Source organism: Ranitomeya imitator, chromosome 3 (assembly GCF_032444005.1).
Source record: "Ranitomeya imitator isolate aRanImi1 chromosome 3, aRanImi1.pri, whole genome shotgun sequence".
Taxonomy (NCBI): domain Eukaryota; kingdom Metazoa; phylum Chordata; class Amphibia; order Anura; family Dendrobatidae; genus Ranitomeya; species Ranitomeya imitator.
Genome location: NC_091284.1, coordinates 845,099,315 through 845,124,700, shown reverse-complemented (window position 1 = coordinate 845,124,700; position 25,386 = coordinate 845,099,315). Strand labels below are relative to the sequence as shown.

Below are 25,386 nucleotides of genomic sequence, written 5' to 3'. Positions count from 1 at the left end.
CTAGAGGGGATCACAATTACTAGAGGGGATCACAATTACTAGAGGGGATCACAATTACTATAAATGAACACAATTACTAGAGGGGAACACAATAACAATAGGGGATCATAATTACTAGAATGGATCACAATTACTAGATGGGATCACAATTACTAGAATGGATCACAATTACTAGAGGGGAGTACAATTACTAGAGCGGATCACAATTACTAGAGGGGATCACAATTACTATAAATGAACACAATTACTAGACGGGATCACAATTACTAGAATGGATCACAATTACTAGAGGGGAATACAATTACTAGAGGGGATCACAATTACTAGAATGGATCACAATTACTAGAATGGATCATAATTACTATAAATGAACACAATTACTAGAGGGGATCACAATTACTAGAATGGATCACAATTACTAGAATGGATCATAAATAATTACTATAAATGAACACAATTACTAGAGGGGATCACAATTACTAGAGGGGATCACAATTACTAGAGGGGATCACAATTGCTAGAGGGGATCACAATTACTAGAGGGGATCACAATTACTAGAATGGATCACAATTACTAGAATGGATCATAATTACTATAAATGAACACAATTACTAGAGGGGATCACAATTACTAGAGGGGATCACAATTAGTAGAGGGGATCACAATTACTAGAATGGATAACAATTACTAGAGGGGATCACAATTACTAGAGGGGATCACAATTACTAGAGGGGATCACAATTATTAGAGGGGATCACAATTGCTAGAGGGGATCACAATTGCTAGAGGGGATCACAATTACTATAAATGAACACAATTACTAGAGGGGATCACAATTACTAGAATGGATCACAATTACTAGAGGGGAATACAATTACTAGAGGGGATCACAATTACTAGAATGGATCACAATTACTAGAATGGATCATAATTACTATAAATGAACACAATTACTAGAGGGGATCACAATTACTAGAGGGGATCACAATTAGTAGAGGGGATCACAATTACTAGAATGGATCACAATTACTAGAAGGGATCACAATTACTAGAATGGATCACAATTACTAGAATGGATCACAATTACTAGAGGGGAACACAATTACTAGAGGGGATCACAATTACTAGAATGGATCACAATTACTAGAATGGATCACAATTACTAGAGGGGAATATAATTACTAGAGGGGATCACAATTACTAGAGGGGATCACAATTACTAGAGAGGATCACAATTACTATAGGGGATCACAATTAATAGAGGGGATTACAATTACTAGAGGGGATCACAATTACTAGAGGGGATCACAATTACTAGAATGGATCACAATTACTAGAGGGGATTACAATTACTAGAGGGGATAACAATTACTAGAATGGATCACAATTACTAGAGGGGATCACAATTACTAGAGGGGATCACAATTACTAGAGGCGATCACAATTACTATAAATGAACACAATTACAAGAGGGGATCATAATTACTAGAATGGATCACAATTACTAAATGGGATCACAATTACTATAAATGAACACAATTACTAGAGGGGAACACAATAACAAGAGGGGATCATAATTACTAGAATGGATCACAATTACTAGATGGGATCACAATTACTAGAATGGATCACAATTACTAGAGGGGAATACAATTACTAGAGCGGATCACAATTACTAGAGGGGATCACAATTACTAGAATGGATCACAATTACTATTGGGGAATACAATTACTAGAGGGGATCACAATTACTAGAATGGATCACAATTACTAGAATGGATCATAATTACTATAAATGAACACAATTACTAGAGGGGATCACAATTACTAGAATGGATCACAATTACTAGAATGGATCATAAATAATTACTATAAATGAACACAATTACTAGAGGGGATCACAATTACTAGAGGGGATCACAATTACTAGAGGGGATCACAATTGCTAGAGGGGATCACAATTACTAGAGGGGATCACAATTACTAGAATGGATCACAATTACTAGAATGGATCATAATTACTATAAATGAACAGAATTACTAGAGGGGATCACAATTACTAGAGGGGATCACAATTAGTAGAGGGGATCACAATTACTAGAATGGATCACAATTACTAGATGGGATCACAATTACTAGAGGGGATCACAATTACTGGAGGGTATCACAATTACTAGAGGGGATCACAATTGCTAGAGGGGATCACAATTACTAGAGGGGATCACAATTACTAGAGGGAATCACAATTACTATAAATGAACACAATTACTAGAGGGGATCACAATTACTAGAATGGATCACAATTACTAGAGGGGAATACAATTACTAGAGGGGATCACAATTACTAGAATGGATCACAATTACTAGAATGGATCATAATTACTATAAATGAACACAATTACTAGAGGGGATCACAATTACTAGAGGGGATCACAATTAGTAGAGGGGATCACAATTACTAGAATGGATCACAATTACTAGAGGGGATCACAATTACTAGAATGGATCACAAATACTAGAATGGATCACAATTACTAGAGGGGAACACAATTACAAGGGGGGATCATAATTACTAGAATTGATCACAATTACTAGAGGGGAATATAATTACTAGAGGGGATCACAATTACTAGAGGGGATCACAATTACTAGAGGGGATCACAATTACTAGAGGGGATCACAATTACTAGAGGGGATCACAATTACTATAAATGACAAAAAGAACTAGCACTCAACTTGATGCTTATGTGCAAGTTTTATTGTAGTACCCAATAAACGTTTCGGTCCATCATACGGACCTTCATCAGTAACTACATGTGAGAAAATAAAAATAAAATTAACAACCAAACCAAAATTAAGAAAAAAACAAAGTATATACATAGCATGAGGAGACAAAGAGAACAGCATCAATATAAAAAAAAACAGGTCTTTAGAGTGAGCGACATACATGCTAGAGAGGGCCATACCGAGTATCGAGGCACTGAAATGTTCCACAACAAAGAGTAAAAAAGAAGAACGAAACAAGAAAATGGGAAGTGTGAGGCACGTACCATACTATACTGGAGTAAGGGCAAAGAGACAAAAGAGTCTCTGGGCACAAGTGTAAGAGGCGTCTAAAGGTCATAGGAGAGTGAGTATTAGACGAGCGTCAGCCTGCGGTGCAGTGATCAGAGGGCGTGCTACATTAGGCGTACCTTACAAGAGCGCTTGGCTGGAGAATATGCTGAGGGTAAATAGAGGGATATGATAAGTGTACATGCCGAATAGCTATGCGGAGGGTGACATGCTGCGCTGAAGAGAGGTTACCTGTAGCGAGTGGGTAGAGCTGTGCCACTGATAGACGCGGAGTCCACCGCTGGTCTAATCAGTAAAAGGAAGAACCGCTACTAAATAGGCAGAGGGAGTGGCCATATCGGCCAATAGAGTGGTGGGCAGTGAACCGGAAGTGACGTCACGGAGCCATGGAAACGCTGAGACGCTAGCGAGCGGCGGTGTGAGTAGCACATGAGTCAGAGCCGGCGGAAGTGACGTGTGTATGTGTCGCAGCTCCTGAGAAAACATGCCATAGTCGAAGAGGTTCCACCCAATAGGATGTAGACAGGTGGACCCCGGAGACGTAAGGAGGTGGTGCCTAGCGGAGAGCCAGTGATTGGTGGAGGATCTCCGTGGTGACTGCGCTCATTCTGCATAGGATTCAGCCGTATGGTACTAGGCATAGTGAAGAAAGCAGACTCAGTCCAGCCATCTGTTCAGCAACAGACTGCTTCACCTCCGCTTCCACGACCCAACAGAGCCACCAATAGGGTCCCGTTTATACACTCATATCACCCATTTGCTTATATTCTACACAGGTCTATTTTCCAAAACTGGCATTTACTATCGAAGGCTTACCCTCACGTTCCTGAATTTCAAAACCCTTTTCTCCCCAGCTTCAGACGTCCACCTAATCTTAAAGACTCTTTGCTAGCGTCTCAGCGTTTCCATGGCTCCGTGACGTCACTTCCGGTTCACTGCCCACCACTCTATTGGCCGATATGGCCACTCCCTCTGCCTATTTAGTAGCGGTTCTTCCTTTTACTGATTAGACCAGCGGTGGACTCCGCGTCTATCAGTGGCACAGCTCTACCCACTCGCTACAGGTAACCTCTCTTCAGCGCAGCATGTCACCCTCCGCATAGCTATTCGGCATGTACACTTATCATATCCCTCTATTTACCCTCAGCATATTCTCCAGCCAAGCGCTCTTGTAAGGTACGCCTAATGTAGCACGCCCTCTGATCACTGCACCGCAGGCTGACGCTCGTCTAATACTCACTCTCCTATGACCTTTAGACGCCTCTTGCACTTGTGCCCAGAGACTCTTTTGTCTCTTTGCCCTTACTCCAGTATAGTATGGTACGTGCCTCACACTTCCCATTTTCTTGTTTCGTTCTTCTTTTTTACTCTTTGTTGTGGAACATTTCAGTGCCTCGATACTCGGTATGGCCCTCTCTAGCATGTATGTCGCTCACTCTAAAGACCTGTTTTTTTTATATTGATGCTGTTCTCTTTGTCTCCTCATGCTATGTATATACTTTGTTTTTTTGTTAATTTTGTTATTGTTGTTTATTTTATTTTTATTTTCTCACATGTAGTTACTGATGAAGGTCCGTATGATGGACCGAAACGTTTATTGGGTACTACAATAAAACTTGCACATAAGCATCAAGTTGAGTGCTAGTTCTTTTTGTCATTTGCATTAAGGTGTGGGAACCTACCTTAGCACCATTCTTACAGTAGTGCACACGTCCTTCTCCACTACGTAATTACTATAAATGAACACAATTACTAGAGGGGATCACAATTACTAGAAGCGATCACAATTACTATAAATGAACACAATTACTAGAATGGATCACAATTACTAGAGGGGAATACAATTACTAGAGGGGATCACAATTACTAGAGGGGATCACAATTACTAGAGGGGATCACAATTACTAGAATGGATCACAATTACTAGAATGGATCACAATTACTAGAGGGGATCACAATTACTAGAGGGGATCACAATTACTAGAGGGGATCACAATTACTACAGGGGATCACAATTACTAGAGGGGATCACAATAACTAGAGGGGATCACAATTACTAGAATGGATCACAATTACTAGAGGGGATCACAATTACTAGAGGGGATCACAATTACTAGAATGGATCACAATTACTAGAGGGGATCACAATTACTAGAGGGGATCACAATTACTAGAGGGGATCACAATTACTAGAGGGGATCACAATTACTAGAGGGGATCACAATTACTAGAGGGGATCACAATTACTAGAATGGATCACAATTACTAGAGGGGATCACAATTACTAGAGGGGATCACAATTACTAGAGGGGATCACAATTACTAGAGGGGATCACAATTACTAGAGGGGATCACAATTACTAGAAGCGATCACAATTACTATAAATGAACACAATTACTAGAATGGATCACAATTACTAGAGGGGAATACAATTACTAGAGGGGATCACAATTACTAGAGGGGATCACAATTACTAGAGGGGATCACAATTACTAGAATGGATCACAATTACTAGAATGGATCACAATTACTAGAGGGGATCACAATTACTAGAGGGGATCACAATTACTAGAGGGGATCACAATTACTACAGGGGATCACAATTACTAGAGGGGATCACAATAACTAGAGGGGATCACAATTACTAGAATGGATCACAATTACTAGAGGGGATCACAATTACTAGAGGGGATCACAATTACTAGAATGGATCACAATTACTAGAGGGGATCACAATTACTAGAGGGGATCACAATTACTACAGGGGATCACAATTACTAGAGGGGATCACAATAACTAGAGGGGATCACAATTACTAGAATGGATCACAATTACTAGAGGGGATCACAATTACTAGAGGGGATCACAATTACTAGAATGGATCACAATTACTAGAGGGGATCACAATTACTAGAGGGGATCACAATTACTAGAGGGGATCACAAATACTAGAGGGGATCACAATTACTAGAGGGGATCACAATTACTAGAGGGGATCACAATTACTAGAATGGATCACAATTACTAGAGGGGATCACAATTACTAGAGGGGATCACAATTACTAGAGGGGATCACAATTACTAGAGGGGATCACAATTACTAGAGGCGATCACAATTACTATAAATACACAATTACTAGAGGGAATCACAATTACAAGAGGGGATCATAATTACTAGAATGGATCACAATTACTAGAGGGGATCACAATTACTAGAATGGATCACAATTACTAGAGGAGAATACAATTACTAGAGGGGATCACAATTACTAGAGGGGATCACAATTACTAGAGGGGATCACAATTACTAGAGGGGATCACAATTACTAGAATGGATCACAATTACTAGAGGGGAACACAATTACTAGAGGGGATCATAATTACTAGAATGGATCACAATTACTAGATGGGAATATAATTAGTAGAGGGGATCACAATTACTAGAGGGGATCACAATTACTAGAGGGGATCACAATTACTATAAATGAACACAATTACTAGAGGGGATCACAATTACTAGAATGGATCACAATTACTAGAAGGGAACACAATTACTAGAGGGGATCACAATTACTATAAATGAACACAATTACTAGAGGGGATCACAATTACTAGAATGGATCACAATTACTAGAGGGGAATACAATTAGTAGAGGGGATCACAATTACTAGAGGGGATCACAATTACTAGAGGGGATCACAATTACTATAAATGAACACAATTACTAGAGGGGATCACAATTACTAGAATGGATCACAATTACTAGAGGGGAATACAATTAGTAGAGGGGATCACAATTACTAGAGGGGATCACAATTACTAGAGGGGATCACAATTACTATAAATGAACACAATTACTAGAGGGGATCACAATTACTAGAATGGATCACAATTACTAGAAGGGAACACAATTACTAGAGGGGATCACAATTACTAGAGGGGATCACAATTACTATAAATGAACACAATTACTAGAGGGGATCACAATTACTAGAATGGATCACAATTACTAGAGGGGATCACAATTACTAGAGGGGATCACAATTACTAGAGGGGATCACAATTACTAGAGGGGAATACAATTACTAGAGGGGATCACAATTACTAGAGGGGATCACAATTACTATAAATGAACACAATTACTAGAGGGGATCACAATTACTAGAATGGATCACAATTACTAGAGGGGATCACAATTACTAGAGGGAATCACAATTACTATAAATGAGCACAATTACAAGAGGGGATCACAATTACTAGAGGGGATCACAATTACTATAAATGAACACAATTACTAGAGGGGATCACAATTACTAGAATGGATCACAATTACTATAAATGAACACAATTACTAGAGGGGGTCACAATTACTAAAATGGATCACAATTACTAGAGGGGAACACAATTACTAGAGGGGATCACAATTACTAGAATGGATCACAATTACTAGAGGGGATCATAATTACTAGAGGGGATCACAATTACTAGAGGGGATCACAATTACAAGAGGGGATCACAATTACAAGAGGGGATCACAATTACAAGAGGGGATCACAATTACTGGGGGGATCACAATTACTAGAATGGATCACAATTACTAGAGGGGATCATAATTACAAGAGGGGATCACAATTACTAGAGGGGATCACAATTACTAGAGGGGATCACAATTACTAGAGGGGATCACAATTACTAGAGGGGATCACAATTACTATAAATGAACACAATTACTAGAGGGGATCACAATTACTAGAGGGGATCACAATTACTAGAGGGGATCACAATTACTAGAGGGGATCACAATTACTAGAATGGATCACAATTACTAGAGGGGATCACAATTACTAGAGGGGATCACAATTACTAGAGGGGATTACAATTACAAGAGGGGATCCCAATTACTAGAGGGGATCACAATTACAAGAGGGGATCACAATTACTAGAGGGGATCACAATTACAAGAGGGGATCACAATTACTAGAGGGGATCACAATTACTAGAGGGGATCACAATTACAAGAGGGGATCACAATTACTAGAGGGGATCACAATTACTAGAGGGGATCACAATTACTAGAGGGGATCCCAATTACTAGAATGGATCACAATTACTAGAGGGGATCATAATTACAAGAGGGGATCACAATTACTAGAGGGGATCACAATTACAAGAGGGGATCACAACTACAAGAGGGGATCACAATTACTAGAGGGGATCACAATTACAAGAGGGGATCACAATTACAAAAGGGGATCACAATTACTAGAGGGGATCACAATTACTAGAGGGGATCACAATTACTAGAATGGATCACAATTACTAGAGGGGATCACAATTACTAGAGGGGATCACAATTACTAGAGGCGATCACAATTACAAGAGGGGATCACAATTACTAGAGGGGATCACAATTACAAGAGGGGATCACAATTACTAGAGGGGATCACAATTACAAGAGGGGATCACAATTACTAGAGGGGATCAGAATTACTAGAGGGGATCACAATTACAAGAGGGTATCACAATTACTAGAGGGGATCACAATTACTAGAATGGATCACAATTACTAGAATGGATCACAATTATTAGAGGGGAACACAATTACTAGAGGGGATCACAATTACTAGAATGGATCACAATTACTAGAGGGGATCACAATTACTAGAGGGGATCACAATTACTAGAGGGGAACACAATTACTAGAGGGGATCACAATTAATAGAGGGGATCACAATTACTAGAGGGGATCACAATTAGTAGAGGGGATCACAATTACTAGAATGGATCACAATTACTGGAGGGGATCACAATTACTGGAAGGGATCACAATGACTAGTGAGGAGTACAGGCGATAGTACTGGAGATAATATAGGGGTAATGTAAGGGAGCAATCTGTAAGCTGTTGATGTAGGGATGCTGGGCCCCACGCTCTGTGGGTGGATATTTTTAACTGGACTGGAAGTAGCAAGCCTCAGTCTCTGTGGCAGCCGAATTAAAATGTTTATGTTAATTATTTACTTCCTAATTTATCATGGTTGCTATGGTGACTGCACCTCTTTAAGTCATTTTCCTGTCCACTTTTGTTTGCGGTGCAGTTGTCCTGCTCTTACTCTCACTTTTCCTTCCTTTGCAGCCCCCCCTAGCCCTGGCTATGACCATTTTACAGCACTGAAGTTCAGGTCCCCATTGACTTATATAGGGTCCAAGGTCAAGTTGGAGTCCTGAACAGGACCTTTTACAAAGTCAGTTCGGACCCAGAAAAACCCAAACATCCATGGGTTCTCTCATCACTAGTCCTGTCTTTTTCATCATTACACAACTTCTTCTTGCAGTAATTTAAGTGTTGAGGAGTACATCACTGGAGATCACAATCACTAGTGAGGAGGATCACTAATGGCCGGCGATCAATGTCACAGCTTTGGAGAGGATCAAAATCATTAGGAGTCTCACCGCTTCGCTCAGCAGGTATTCTCTGTTGTGGACAATTCCCCAGGTGGCAATGCCGATGAGGACAATCTCTGAGTTTTGCTGGTCTCCACTGAAGTCCCTTATGGCCTCTCCCACGTGCTTCATGACCCCAGCATGAGAACCTCCTGTGATGATCCACGCACCTAAGTGGGAAAACACATATAGACGTCTGCCAAGGAAAATGATGACAATCTGGACTGAGCTCAAGTTATCAAAGCATGAAGTATGAGTGAGCCAATGTCAACCCTGCGGATATACCTGGAGCCCAAGTTACCGAACCATGAAGAACCACCTGAGCCATTGTCATCCCTGCAGATATACCTGGAGCCCAAGTTACCGAAGCATGAAGAACCACCTTAGCAAATGTCGTCCCTGCAGATATACCTGGAGCCCAAGTTACCGAAGCATGAAGAACCACCTTAGCAAATGTCGTCCCTGCGGATATACAGTAGCTGAAGCCCAAGTTACCGAACCATGAAGAACCACATGAGCCAATGTCATCCCTGCAGATATACCTGGAGCCCAAGTTACCGAAGCATGAAGAACCACCTTAGCAAATGTCATCCCTGCAGATATACCTGGAGCCCAAGTTACCGAAGCATGAAGAACCACCTTAGCAAATGTCGTCCCTGCGGATATACAGTAGCTGAAGCCCAAGTTACCGAACCATGAAGAACCACATGAGCCAATGTCATCCCTGCAGATATACCTGGAGCCCAAGTTACCGAAGCATGAAGAACCACCTTAGCAAATGTTGTCCCTGCGGATATACAGTAGCTGAAGCCCAAGTTACCGAACCATGAAGAACCACATGAGCCAATGTCATCCCTGCAGATATACCTGGAGCCCAAGTTGCCGAAGCATGAAGAACCACCTGAGCCATTGTCATCCCTGCAGATATACCTGGATCCCACATTACCGAAGCATGAAGAACCACCTTAGCCAATGTCGTCCCTGCGGATATACAGTAGCTGAAGCCCAAGTTACCGAACCATGAAGAACCACCTGAGCCATTGCCATCCCTGCAGATATACCTGGATCCCACATTACCGAAGCATGAAGAACCACCTTAGCCAATGTCGTCCCTGCGGATATAGCTGGAGCCCAAGTTACCGAACCATGAAGAACCACCTTAGCCAATGTCATCCCTGCAGATATACCTGGAGCCCAAGTTACCGAAGCATGAAGAACCACCTTAGCAAATGTCGTCCCTGCGGATATACAGTAGCTGAAGCCCAAGTTACCAAACCATGAAGAACCACATGAGCCAATGTCATCCCTGCAGATATACCTGGATCCCACATTACCGAAGCATGAAAAACCACCTTAGCCAATGTCGTCCCTGCGGATATAGCTGGAGCCCAAGTTACCGAACCATGAAGAACCACCTGGGCCATTGTCGTCCCTGTGGATACACCTGGAGCCCAAGTTACTGAACGATGAAGACCCACCTGAGCCATTGTCATCCCTGCGGATATACTTGGAGCCCAAGTTACCGAACCATGAAGAAGCACCTGAGCCAATGTTGACCCTGCACATATACCTGAAGCCCAAGTTACTGAGCTATGAAGAACCACTTGAGCCAATGTCGTCCCTGCGGATATACCTTATTATGAAATGTTAAATGGCAGACATAGAGGCAGGAGATGAGAATCCATAGTTAACAATGGGACAATCTGGGGAAATGTGAAAGGAGCCTCATGTGGCATCACTGTGGACCATCACTGGTATCATATGCAGCCAAGATAAGCAGAAGTTAAGCAGATAATATTGCAGTATCGGTATATAAAGTGATTGGAAGTGTGGCCACTAAGGGGCCATTACAGTAGAGGCAGCACTAGTTGTCTCCTTACCCCAGTGCATGACTCCAATGAATATAGCGAACTGCATCTTTAACAAGAGAACGATAGGGATGGGTCCAACATTCATGGAAATCCCACAGAGTGTCTTCAGATGGCAGAACACACCCCTATAATTGTAAGCCATTTTGGTCTATGTAATGATCTCCACTCTACAAATCAGCAGGACAATCTGAATCTAGACCAGCACACTTCAACCTTAAGGCCAGAATCTCCAGATTGGAGGTTTTGGCCGAAGTTATAGATAAGTGCCACCATCTCACCTGTACTCTGCGCAGCTTTCACCAGACCACGACTGAACTGGTTCTTCAGTCTTGGGCTGATGTTGAAGTTCTTTGCTCCCCCTGTCACAGATATGAGGAGACTAGGCATGCTGAGGCCCCACTGCTCGGTCATCAAGTCAAACAAAACACTTGGCTTTGTGTCACACGAGGCACGCACATACTGTAAAGGGCAAGGGTTGCAAGTTACAATAAATGGTAGAGAAAGAGATATCTTACTGCTCACTAATATCTGGCACATGGACACATGGAAACTAAAGCTTAAGGAATAATAAATGGCCTCCTGAAGAGCCAGAGGGATTGGATCCACTATGCACTCACTTTTGCCCAAGTTCTATTGGTTCCTGTGAAAGTCATGTCCCCATGGGAATCACTAGGAAATTCTCTAACATGCTTCAGAGGATCCCAGGAGATATCAGCAGTCACATCAGTTGTCAAACCCTGGACGTGCCGATCTTGGGTGTGACCACAACCGCAAATGTCTCTGCAAGAGAAAACTAAATGATGAAAAGACTTTATCATGTCACCATCATCTCAATGACTCTCTGTTATGAGACGCCCCATCACCATGAGGAAGCGACTCGGCTAGTGATGGTCAGTCCTGTAAAAGGTAGAAAGTTCAATATGACAAAAATTAGTGAGAACATAGAAAATTCTCTAATGACTTATTCACTGGTCCATGTGGTTCTTGGCCTGGTAGCGGGTCTCCTGGCCACTTATGCCTGGCTATAAGGCTGTTAGTGAGGGCCAGGAAATCCAGCCATGAAATATACTGTACAGATAATAAACATTCAAAGACCAAAGTAGAATAACGTTTTTGACCAGCAGAAATGTCTCTCATTACTCACTCCTCCCCCGAGGATCTGGGAATGAAGGTCACACATTCTTTCTTCTTAATATGCTTTGACACCCAAGAGTTGAGAACATCAACCTGTAAATAAAAGTTAAAAATTCACTAAAGTAGAAAAAGACAAAAAGAGAATGTTTGAAATAAAACAAATCTGTGTTCTGAAGGAAGAAATTAATATAAGGTGAGAACATGTCTCAACAGTCACTATTGTTTGTATCTCAGCTTCACCCTCTGGCACTCATGGAATGGAGGAACATATGACTGAAGAGCCACAGCAGTAAATACAGATCGTGGCTGTTACATGAAATCCTTCACCTTAGCTCCATCCAGGAATTGCGGGGACGTCTTCTTCTTCTTCTTCTTGGCGTCAGCGGTGCCAGGACGGTATGGAGAATGTAAGTTATTTGTCTGGTGCAGATCCGCCCCGTCCACCCGGTCAGTGTGCTTTACTTTACTCTTCGTGTTTCCCATGATGTCCAAGATCCATTGGATGACTTACGTGACAAGGAGAGAGCAGTGGTAGCAGGACACAGTCAGACTACAACAGAGCAGATGATATATGTCAAAATGAGATGTAAAATGGGAAGAGAAGGAATGTAGACAGAATGAACATAACCCTTTAGTGACAGAGCCAATTTGGGACTTAATGACCGGGCCAATTTTTGCAATTCTGACCACTGTCACTTTATGAGGTTATAACTCTGGAACGCTTTAACGGATCCCGCTGATTCTGAGACTGTTCTTTCGTGACATATTGTACTTCATGTTAGTGGTAACATTTCTTCGATATTACTTGCGATTATGAAAAAAATGGAAATATGGCGAAAATGTTTAAAATTTTGCAATTTTAAAACTTTGAATTTTTATGCCTTTAAATCACAGAGATATGTCACGAAAAATAGTTAATAAATAACATTTCCCACATGTATACTTTACATCAGCACAATTTTGGAACCAAATTTTTGTTGTTGTTAGGAAGTTAGGAAGAACTGGATGCACAGGTAGTTTTTTCTTCTATCCTTCCAGTAGACGGGCATGGCACCAGGAGATGGAACAGGATCCTTGATGCGAACAACTGGCTAAGACGATGGTGCAGACAACAAGGATTCGGATTCCTGGACCATGGTGTGAATTACTTGTACGATGGACTCCTCGCCAGAGACGGACTACACCTCAACAAACCTGGGAAACACACATTCGCCAGAAGACTCGCTACAATCATCAGGAGGGCGTTAAACTAGAAGAAGAGGGGACGGGAAGAAAAACATTAGACTCGAACAAAGAAGACCCAGGAAAACATACTCAGAAGGGAGGTAAGAACATTTCTAAAACAATCCACAGCGAGGAGATTGGAACAAAACAAAATCCTCTAAACTGCATGCTCGCAAACGCCAGAAGCCTGACAAACAAGATGGAAGAACTAGAAGCAGAAATATCTACAGGTAACTTTGACATAGTGGGAATAACCGAGACATGGTTAGATGAAAGCTATGACTGGGCAGTTAACTTACAGGGTTACAGTCTGTTTAGAAAGGATCGTAAAAATCGGAGAGGAGGAGGGGTTTGTCTCTATGTAAAGTCTTGTCTAAAGTCCACTTTAAGGGAGGATATTAGCGAAGGGAATGAGGAGGTCGAGTCCATATGGGTCGAAATTCATGGAGGGAAAAATGGTAACAAAATTCTCATTGGGGTCTGTTACAAACCCCCAAATATAACAGAAACCATGGAAAGTCTACTTCTAAAGCAGATAGATGAAGCTGCAACCCATAATGAGGTCCTGGTTATGGGGGACTTTAACTACCCGGATATTAACTGGGAAACAGAAACCTGTGAAACCCATAAAGGCAACAGGTTTCTGCTAATAGCCAAGAAAAATTATCTTTCACAATTGGTGCAGAATCCAACCAGAGGAGCAGCACTTTTAGACCTAATACTATCTAATAGACCTGACAGAATAACAAATCTGCAGGTGGTTGGGCATCTAGGAAATAGCGACCACAATATTGTGCAGTTTCACCTGTCTTTCACTAGGGGGACTTGTCAGGGAGTCACAAAAACACTGAACTTTAGGAAGGCAAAGTTTGACCAGCTTAGAGATGCCCTTAATCTGGTAGACTGGGACAATATCCTCAGAAATGAGAATACAGATAATAAATGGGAAATGTTTAAGAACATCCTAAATAGGCAGTGTAAGCGGTTTATACCTTGTGGGAATAAAAGAACTAGAAATAGGAAAAACCCAATGTGGCTAAACAAAGAAGTAAGACAGGCAATTAACAGTAAAAAGAAAGCATTTGCACTACTAAAGCAGGATGGCACCATTGAAGCTCTAAAAAACTATAGGGAGAAAAATACTTTATCTAAAAAACTAATTAAATTTGCCAAAAAGGAAACAGAGAAGCACATTGCTAATAAGAGTAAAACTAATCCCAAACTGTTCTTCAACTATATCAATAGTAAAAGAATAAAAACTGAAAATGTAGGCCCCTTAAAAAATAGTGAGGAAAGAATGGTTGTAGATGACGAGGAAAAAGCTAACATACTAAACACCTTCTTCTCCACGGTATTCACGGTGGAAAATGAAATGCTAGGTGAAATCCCAAGAAACAATGAAAACCCTATATTAAGGGTCACCAATCTAACCCAAGAAGAGGTGCGAAACCGGCTAAATAAGATTAAAATAGATAAATCTCCGGGTCCGGATGGCATACACCCACGAGTACTAAGAGAACTAAGTAATGTAATAGATAAACCATTATTTCTTATTTTTAGGGACTCTATAGCGACAGGGTCTGTTCCGCAGGACTGGCGCATAGCAAATGTGGTGCCAATATTCAAAAAGGGCTCTAAAAGTGAACCTGGAAATTATAAGCCAGTAAGTAACATAGTAACATAGTAACATAGTAACATAGTTAGTAAGGCCGAAAAAAGACATTTGTCCATCCAGTTCAGCCTATATTCCATCATAATAAATCCCCAGATCTACGTCCTTCTACAGAACCTAATTGTATGATACAATATTGTTCTGCTCCAGGAAGACATCCAGGCCTCTCTTGAACCCCTCGACTGAGTTCGCCATCACCACCTCCTCAGGCAAGCAATTCCAGATTCTCACTGCCCTAACAGTAAAGAATCCTCTTCTATGTTGGTGGAAAAACCTTCTCTCCTCCAGACGCAAAGAATGCCCCCTTGTGCCCGTCACCTTCCTTGGTATAAACAGATCCTCAGCGAGATATTTGTATTGTCCCCTTATATACTTATACATGGTTATTAGATCGCCCCTCAGTCGTCTTTTTTCTAGACTAAATAATCCTAATTTCGCTAATCTATCTGGGTATTGTAGTTCTCCCATCCCCTTTATTAATTTTGTTGCCCTCCTTTGTACTCTCTCTAGTTCCATTATATCCTTCCTGAGCACCGGTGCCCCAAACTGGACACAGTACTCCATGTGCGGTCTAACTAGGGATTTGTACAGAGGCAGTATAATTCTCTCATCATGTGTATCCAGACCTCTTTTAATGCACCCCATGATCCTGTTTGCCTTGGCAGCTGCTGCCTGGCACTGGCTGCTCCAGGTAAGTTTATCATTAACTAGGATCCCCAAGTCCTTCTCCCTGTCAGATTTACCCAGTGGTTTCCCGTTCAGTGTGTAATGGTGATATTGATTCCCTCTTCCCATGTGTATAACCTTACATTTATCATTGTTAAACCTCATCTGCCACCTTTCAGCCCAAGTTTCCAACTTATCCAGATCCATCTGTAGCAGAATACTATCTTCTCTTGTATTAACTGCTTTACATAGTTTTGTATCATCTGCAAATATCGATATTTTACTGTGTAAACCTTCTACCAGATCATTAATGAATATGTTGAAGAGAACAGGTCCCAATACCGACCCCTGCGGTACCCCACTGGTCACAGCGACCCAGTTAGAGACTATACCATTTATAACCACCCTCTGCTTTCTATCACTAAGCCAGTTACTAACCCATTTACACACAATTTCCCCCAGACCAAGCATTCTCATTTTGTGTACCAACCTCTTGTGCGGCACGGTATCAAACGCTTTGGAAAAATCGAGATATACCACGTCCAATGACTCACCATGGTCCAGTCTATAGCTTACCTCTTCATAAAAACTGATTAGATTGGTTTGACAGGAGCGATTTCTCATAAACCCATGCTGATATGGAGTTAAACAGTTATTCTCATTGAGATAATCCACAATAACATCCCTCAGAAACCCTTCAAATATTTTACCAACAATAGAGGTTAGACTCGAACAAAGACGACCCAGGAAAACATACTCAGAAGGGAGGTAAGAACATTCCTATTCCTGATTTGTTTTTTGGAGATAGAACTAAATTTCTGAGTTTCAAAAATAATTGTAAACTATTTCTGGCTTTGAAACCTCGCTCCTCTGGTGACCCAGTTCAACAAGTTAGGATCATTATTTCTTTTTTTACGTGGCGACCCTCAGGACTGGGCATTTTCGCAGGAGATCCTGCATTAAGTAATATCGATGCGTTTTTCCTGGCGCTCGGATTGCTGTACGATGAACCTAATTCAGTGGATCAGGCAGAGAAAAATTTGCTGGCTCTGTGTCAGGGTCAGGATGAGATAGAGGTATATTGTCAGAAATTTAGAAAGTGGTCCGTACTCACTCAATGGAATGAAGGTGCGCTCGCAGCTATTTTCAGAAAGGGTCTCTCTGAAGCCCTTAAAGATGTCATGGTGGGATTTCCTATGCCTGCTGGTCTGAATGAGTCTATGTCTTTGGCCATTCAGATCGGTCGACGCTTGCGTGAGCGTAAATCTGTGCACCATTTGGCGGTATTATCTGAGCATGGACCTGAGCCTGTGCAGTGCGATAGGACTTTGACCAGAGTTGAACGGCAAGAACACAGACGTCTGAATGGGCTGTGTTTCTACTGTGGTGATTCCACTCATGCTATCTCTGATTGTCCTAAGCGCACTAAGCGGTTTGCTAGGTCTGCCACCATTGGTACGGTACAGTCAAAATTTCTTTTGTCCGTTACCTTGATCTGCTCTTTGTCATCTTATTCTGTCATGGCATTTGTGGATTCAGGCGCTGCCCTGAATTTGATGGACTTGGAGTATGCTAGGCGTTGTGGGTTTTTCTTGGAGCCCTTGCAGTGTCCTTTTCCATTGAGAGGAATTGATGCTACGCCTTTGGCCAAGAGCAAGCCTCAGTACTGAACCCAGCTGACCATGTGCATGGCTCCTGCACATCAGGAGGTTATTCGCTTTCTGGTGTTGCATAATCTGCATGATGTGGTCGTGTTGGGGTTGCCATGGCTACAAGCCCATAATCCAGTATTAGATTGGAAATCCATGTCTGTGTCCAGCTGGGGTTGTCAGGGGGTACATGGTGATGTCCCATTTCTGACGATTTCGTCATCCACCCCTTCTGAAGTTCCAGAGTTCTTGTCTGATTACCGGGATGTATTTGATGAGCCCAAGTCCGATACCCTACCTCCGCATAGGGATTATGATTGTGCTATCGATTTGATTCCTGGTAGTAAATTCCCAAAAGGTCGACTGTTTAATTTATCTGTGCCTGAGCACGCCGCTATGAGGAGTTATGTGAAGGAGTCTTTGGAGAAGGGGCATATTCGCCCGTCATCGTCGCCATTAGGAGCAGGGTTCTTTTTTGTAGCCAAGAAGGATGGTTCACTGAGACCTTGTATAGATTACCGCCTTCTAAATAAGATCACGGTTAAATTTCAGTACCCCTTGCCGCTGCTGTCTGATTTGTTTGCTCGGATTAAGGGGGCTAGTTGGTTCACCAAGATAGATCTTCGTGGTGCGTATAATCTGGTGCGAATCAGGCGAGGCGATGAATGGAAAACTGCATTTAATACGCCTGAGGGCCATTTTGAGTATCTAGTAATGCCATTCGGACTTGCCAATGCTCCATCAGTGTTTCAGTCCTTTATGCATGACATCTTCAGAGAGTACCTGGATAAATTCCTGATTGTGTACTTGGATGACATTTTGATCTTCTCGGATGATTGGGAGTCTCATGTGAAGCAGGTCAGAACGGTGTTTCAGGTCCTGCGTGCTAATTCTTTGTTTGTGAAGGGATCAAAGTGTCTCTTTGGTGTTCAGAAGGTTTCATTTTTGGGGTTTATCTTTTCCCCTTCTACTATCGAGATGGACCCTGTTAAGGTCCAAGCCATCCATGATTGGACTCAGCCGACATCTCTGAAAAGTCTGCAAAAGTTCCTGGGCTTTGCTAATTTTTATCGTCGCTTCATCTGCAATTTTTCTAGTATTGCTAAACCATTGACCGATTTGACCAAGAAGGGTGCTGATGTGGTCAATTGGTCTTCTGCTGCTGTGGAAGCTTTTCAAGAGTTGAAGCGTCGTTTTTCTTCTGCCCCTGTGTTGTGTCAACCAGATGTTTCGCTTCCATTCCAGGTCGAGGTTGATGCTTTTGAGATTGGAGCAGGGGCTGTTTTGTCGCAGAGAAGTTCTGATTGCTCGGTGATGAAACCATGCGCCTTCTTTTCCAGGAAGTTATCGCCTGCTGAGCGAAATTATGATGTTGGCAATCGAGAGTTGCTGGCCATGAAGTGGGCATTCGAGGAGTGGCGTCATTGGCTTGAAGGAGCTAAGCATCGCGTGGTGGTCTTGACTGATCATAAGAACTTGACTTATCTCGAGTCTGCTAAGCGTTTGAATCCTAGACAGGCTCGTTGGTCGCTGTTTTTTGCCCGTTTTGACTTTGTGATTTCATACCTTCCGGGCTCTAAAAATGTGAAGGCTGATGCTCTGTCTAGGAGTTTTGTGCCCGACTCTCCAGGTTTATCTGAGCCGGCGGGTATTCTCAAAGAGGGAGTAATTGTGTCTGCCATCTCCCCTGATTTGCGGCGGGTGCTGCAAAAATTTCAGGCTAATAAACCTGATCGTTGCCCAGCGGAGAAACTGTTTGTCCCTGATAGGTGGACGAATAAAGTTATCTCTGAGGTTCAATATTCGGTGTTGGCTGGTCATCCTGGAATCTTTGGTACCAGAGAGTTAGTGGCTAGATCCTTTTTGTGGCCATCTCTGTCGCGGGATGTGCGTTCTTTTGTGCAGTCCTGTGGGATTTGTGCTCGGGCTAAGCCCTGCTGTTCTCGTGCCAGTGGGTTGCTTTTGCCCTTGCCGGTCCCGAAGAGGCCTTGGACACATATCTCTATGGATTTTATTTCAGATCTTCCCGTCTCTCAAAAAATGTCAGTCATTTGGGTGGTTTGTGATCGCTTCTCTAAGATGGTCCATTTGGTACCCTTGTCTAAATTGCCTTCCTCCTCTGATTTGGTGCCATTGTTCTTCCAGCATGTGGTTCGTTTGCATGGCATTCCAGAGAACATCGTTTCTGAAAGAGGTTCCCAGTTTGTTTCGAGGTTTTGGCGAGCCTTTTGTGCTAGGATGGGCATTGACTTGTCTTTTTCCTTGGCTTTCCATCCTCAGACTAATGGCCAGACCGAACGAACCAATCAGACCTTGGAAACATATCTGAGATGTTTTGTTTCTGCTGATCAGGATGACTGGGTGTCCTTTTTGCCTTTGGCTGAGTTCGCCCTTAATAATCGGGCCAGCTCGGCTACCTTGGTTTCGCCGTTTTTCTGCAACTCTGGGTTCCATCCTCGTTTCTCTTCAGGGCAGGTTGAGTCTTCGGACTGTCCTGGTGTGGATACTGTGGTGGACAGGTTGCAGCAGATTTGGACTCATGTAGTGGACAATTTGACCATGTCCCAGGAGAAGGCTCAACGTTTCGCTAATCGCAGACGCTGTGTGGGTCCCCGACTTCGTGTTGGGGATTTGGTTTGGTTGTCTTCTCGTCATATTCCTATGAAGGTTTCCTCTCCTAAGTTTAAACCTCGTTTCATTGGTCCGTATAGGATTTCTGAGGTTCTTAATCCTGTGTCTTTTCGTCTGACCCTTCCAGATTCTTTTTCCATTCATAACGTATTCCATAGGTCATTGTTGCGGAGATACGTGGCACCTATGGTTCCATCTGTTGATCCTCCTGCCCCGGTTTCGGTGGAGGGGGAGTTGGAGTATATTGTGGAGAAGATTTTGGATTCTCGTGTTTCAAGACGGAAACTCCAGTATCTGGTTAAGTGGAAGGGTTATGCTCAGGAAGATAATTCCTGGGTCTTTGCCTCTGATGTCCATGCTCCCGATCTTGTTCGTGCCTTTCATATGGCTCATCCTGGTCGTCCTGGGGGCTCTGGTGAGGGTTCGGTGACCCCTCCTCAAGGGGGGGGTACTGTTGTGAATTCTGTGGCAGAGCTCCCTCCTGTGGTCACAAGTGGTACTTCGGCTGATTCTCTCTGTGAGCTTCCGTTGGTGGAGGAGAGTGGTACTGCGGTTTCTGAGTTTCCTTCCTCAGGTGATGTGGTGAAGTCGTTAGGTGCTGCTCTATTTAACTCCACCTAGTGCTTTGATCCTGGCCTCCAGTCAATGTTCTAGTATTGGACCTGTTTCCTCCTGGATCGTTCCTGTGGCCTGCTGCTCTGCATAGCTAAGTTCCGCTTTTGCTATTTTGTTTGCTGTTTTTTCCTGTCCAGCTTGCTTAGTTGTTTTTTTTCTTGCTTGCTGGAAGCTCTGGGACGCAGAGGGTGTACCTCCATGCCGTTAGTTCGGTACGGAGGGTTTTTTGCCCCCTTTGCGTGGTTGTTTGTAGGGTTTTGTGTTGACCGCAAAGTTACCTTTCCTATCCTCGCTCTGTTCAGAAAGTCGGACCTCACTTTGCTAAATCTATTTCATCTCTACGTTTGTCTATTCATCTTAACTCACAGTCATTATATGTGGGGGCTGCCTTTTCCTTTGGGGTATTTCTCTGAGGCAAGGTAGGCTTATTTTCTATCTTCAGGCTAGCTAGTTTCTCAGGCTGTGCCGAGTTGCATAGGGAGCGTTAGGCGCAATCCACGGCTGCCTCTAGTGTGGTTGGAGAGGATTAGGGATTGCGGTCAGCAGGTCAGCAGAGTTCCCACGTCTCAGAGCTCGTTCTATGTTTTTGGGTTATTGTCAGGTCACTGTATGTGCTCTGACTTCTATGTCCATTGTGGTACTGAATTACCAGATCATAACAATCCTAATACCAACCCTAACCCTAATCCAAACCCTAATCCCAACTCTAACCCTAACTTTAGCCCCAACCCTAACCCTAACTTTAGCCCCAACCCTAACTTTAGCCCCAACCCTAACCCTAACTTTAGCACCAACCCTAACTCTAACTTTACCCCTGTCCCTAACTTTAGCCCCAACCCTAACACTAACTCTAGCCCTAACCCTAATTGGAAAATAGAAATACATACATTTTTTTGAAATTTATCATTTTTTCCTAACTAAGGGGATGATAAAGGGGGGGGGATTATTTACTATTTTTTTATTTTGATCACTGTGATAGGATCTCACAGTGACCAAAATAAAACAAGAGGAAGAATCTTCCTCTACCGGCTGGCACATCACGGCGGGCGCACTGCGCATGCGCCCAAAATTTTCTTCCTGGAGGAAGAATCCAGCGGCCAGGAGGGGATGGAGGAGGACCCAGGGACACCGGTAAGTATGATAGGGTCCCCGAATCCCCCTATTTCTCTGTCCTCTGATGTGCGATCACATCAGAGGACAGAGAATAACACGCAGCTTTTTTTTTTTGCGTTCGCCGGTAAATGGTTAATTACCGGCGATCGCAAAACAGGGGTCAGTAAAAACCGACCCCGATCATGTTCTTTGGGGTCTCGGCTACCCCCAACAGCCGAGACCCCAAAGATCTGCCGCGTGCCGGCCGGCGGGCGCACTGCGCATGTGCCCGCCATTTTTTCCCAGGAAAAAGATGGCGGCACCCATCGGGAGCCACGAGGAGCATCGGGGGAGACGGGTGAGTATCGGGGGCTATCGGGGACCCCATTTCTCTGTCCTCTGATGTGCGATCACATCGGAGGACAGAGAAATTAAATGGGAAATCGCGTTTTTTTTCTTTTTGCGGCTGCAGGTGAACGGTTAATTACCGGGGGTCGCAACCCGGGGGTCGGTAAAAACTGACCCGAATCATGTTCTCAGGCGTCTCGGCTACCCTCGGCAACCAAGACCCCAGAGAAAATCTGACTCTGGGGAGCGCTATTCACTTTTTTTTTTATTTTTAATTAACGGCGCTGTGGTTTAAGTACCCTTAACTGCCGCCGTTAAAAGGCGTATCGGCGGTCGTTAAGGGGTTAATAACAATAGTAATAATAACAGACATGGCGCCAAAATATTCTGAACAGAGGAACATGTATGGACAATATCAGACTGTCATGATCCATTTTTGGATTCGAGACAGCTCTGGCTCTGCTTTAATTTAAATGTTGTTTTTTCCATTCAGGCCAGCAAGGGTTAATGTCAGTTTCCTTGCTGCAAGTTGCTAAGTTCCTAGGTCAGCTGATGTGGGTGGTGACCACTCCAACATCCTTTAAATAGTCACATGATGCATCAGCTGACCGTTAGTGAGAGAGTTATTCTATGTAGACCAGGCCTGGAGTGTGCAGCTACTTCTGGAGTTTTTGGTCCTGTTTCCGTGTCTTCTACGGTGTGGAGCTTGGCAGCAGAGCCTGGAGCCAAGTTTTGTTTTTTTACCCTCTCTGTCTTGTGCTTGCCACTATCTCCTGTGTTTGTATCATTTGCAGTGATGAGGCTAGCGCCCTTGCCAGCCAGTGCACTAGCGAGGGTTAAGTGAGGTGACAGCTATGGACCAGGTTTGTGACGGCGGCGGGGGGAGGACCAGCTTAGGGCGTCAGGGGAGCTTAGGGATAGGCACAGGCTATTGTTATTGTAATGCCACCAGCAATACACCGTGGCGACGTCGAAACAACTACAGAAGACCGGGGTCATTCAGTTCTGGCAGCAATTCATCAACCGACTCTACCAGACAGCATTTTTTAGCCAAAGGCCGCAGAGGGGTCCTCAACATACAAACCAACCCAACAAGCGCGGAGAAAGAATGACGACCAGCAGCCAGGTAAGCCATCAAACCTGGTGGTAAATATCTCCAGTTACTCCCTGTGCCCTGCTGAACTGGCGGTGTTACAGAAAGGATTATCTTTCTGCCCAACACCTCATTGGGACCCACTCCCCAGCTGGAGAAGGACCTACATCGCTTCTATAGGACAATCAGATTCAAAACCCACTTTGGCGTCATGCCTACGTCTACGACAACCACAGGATCTTCCATGAGTGCGAGTACTGCTCCGGGATTGTCCATCTCCTCTCTGGGGCTTCGGAATACTAGTACTTTCTCACCTCCTCACTCATATCACACAAGTGAAACCTTTATTTCCCCTTGTGGATTGCGACATTAAATCTTTGTCGCACCAACAGAGACTAGGTTTTTTTCCAACACATACCAATCTGGCACTAGAGGAGAAACAGGCACTTACATCACTACGGTCTAACAACACCATTATAATTAAACCAGCTGACAAAGGGGGTGCTACCGTCGTTATGGATCGGTCACAATATCGTAGCGAGGTTCTACGACAACTCTCGGACACCAATACCTATAAGGTCATCCCTAGAGACCCCACCTCCGTGATTACCAAAAAGATCAACGACCTTATCAATGTGTACCTCGATAATAGAACCATCGACCGTAAAACAGCCAGTTTTTTACAGAACCCCCATCCTATCACTCCCGTCTTTTACATCTTACCCGAAATTCGTAAATCCCTCCATAACCCCCCAGGGAGGCCGATCGTGGCCTCCATTGATTCAGTCTTATCACCCCTCTCAATTTTTTGGGAAAAAATCCTGACACTTTTAACTAAGACCACCAGACAATCAAACAGATCATTCAGGTACCCCCACATAGTCTTCTCGTCACACTGGACGTAAATAGCCTGTATGCGTCAATAACCCATGAAAAAGACATTCTTGCCACTAGGGACCTCCTTGAGCAGACTGATATGCCCCAAAACGCCATCTCCTTTTGTCTTGACCTTCTGACAGTAGTCCTGTTATGAACAGGTGATTCAGAACCACAATGGACCTAGTGGTTAAGAGCACACAAAGTGACCTGATAGTTACTAACATAGGACGAGCTCTGAGACGTGGGAACTCTGCTGACCGCAATCCCTAATCCTATCACATCACACTAGAGGTAGCCGTGGATTGCGCCTAACGCTCCCTATGCAACTCGGCACAGCCTGAGAAACCAGCTAGCCCTGAAGATAGAAAAATAAGCCTACCTTGCCTCAGAGAAATTCCCCAAAGGAAAAGGCAGCCCCCCACATATAATGACTGTGAGTAAGATGAAAATGCAAACACAGAGATGAAATAGATTTTAGCAAAGTGAGGCCCGACTTACTGAATACACCGAGGATAGGAAAGATAGCTTTGCGATCAGCACAAAAACCTACAAACAACCACGCAGAGGGGGCAAAAAGACCCTCCGCACCGACTAACGGTATGGAGGTGCTCCCTCTGCGTCTCAGAGCTTCCAGCAAGCAAGAAAAACCAATATAGCAAGCTGGACAGAAAATATAGCAAACAAAAGTAGCACAAGCAGAACTTAGCTTATGCAGGGCAGACAGGCCACAAGAACGATCCAGGAGAGAGCCAGACCAATACCGGAACATTGACTGGAGGCCAGGAACAAAGAACTAGGTGGAGTTAAATAGAGCAGCACCTAACGACTTAACCTCGTCACCTGAGGAAGGAAACTCAGAAGCCGCAGCCCCACTCACATCCACCAGCGGAAGCTCATAGACAGAACCAGCCGAAGTACCACTCATGACCACAGGAGGGAGCTTGACCACAGAATTCACAACAGTACCCCCCCCTTGAGGAGGGGTCACCGAAC

General features: G+C 43.4%; 1 protein-coding gene across 1 annotated transcript in view; it reads right to left on the bottom strand.

The window, feature by feature from the left end:
* Positions 1 to 25,386, bottom strand: part of LOC138671448 (transient receptor potential cation channel subfamily M member 2-like) — a 348,271-nt gene that overhangs the window by 269,182 nt on the left and 53,703 nt on the right. Inside the window, exons 2-6 of the mRNA XM_069759624.1 lie at positions 12,852 to 13,074; positions 12,535 to 12,617; positions 12,008 to 12,170; positions 11,669 to 11,849; positions 9,529 to 9,689 (exon numbers count right to left, since the gene is read on the bottom strand). Coding sequence (XP_069615725.1) covers positions 9,529 to 9,689; positions 11,669 to 11,849; positions 12,008 to 12,170; positions 12,535 to 12,617; positions 12,852 to 13,007 — 744 coding nt within the window. The 5' untranslated portion in view covers positions 13,008 to 13,074. The remainder of the gene's footprint in view (positions 1 to 9,528; positions 9,690 to 11,668; positions 11,850 to 12,007; positions 12,171 to 12,534; positions 12,618 to 12,851; positions 13,075 to 25,386) is intronic.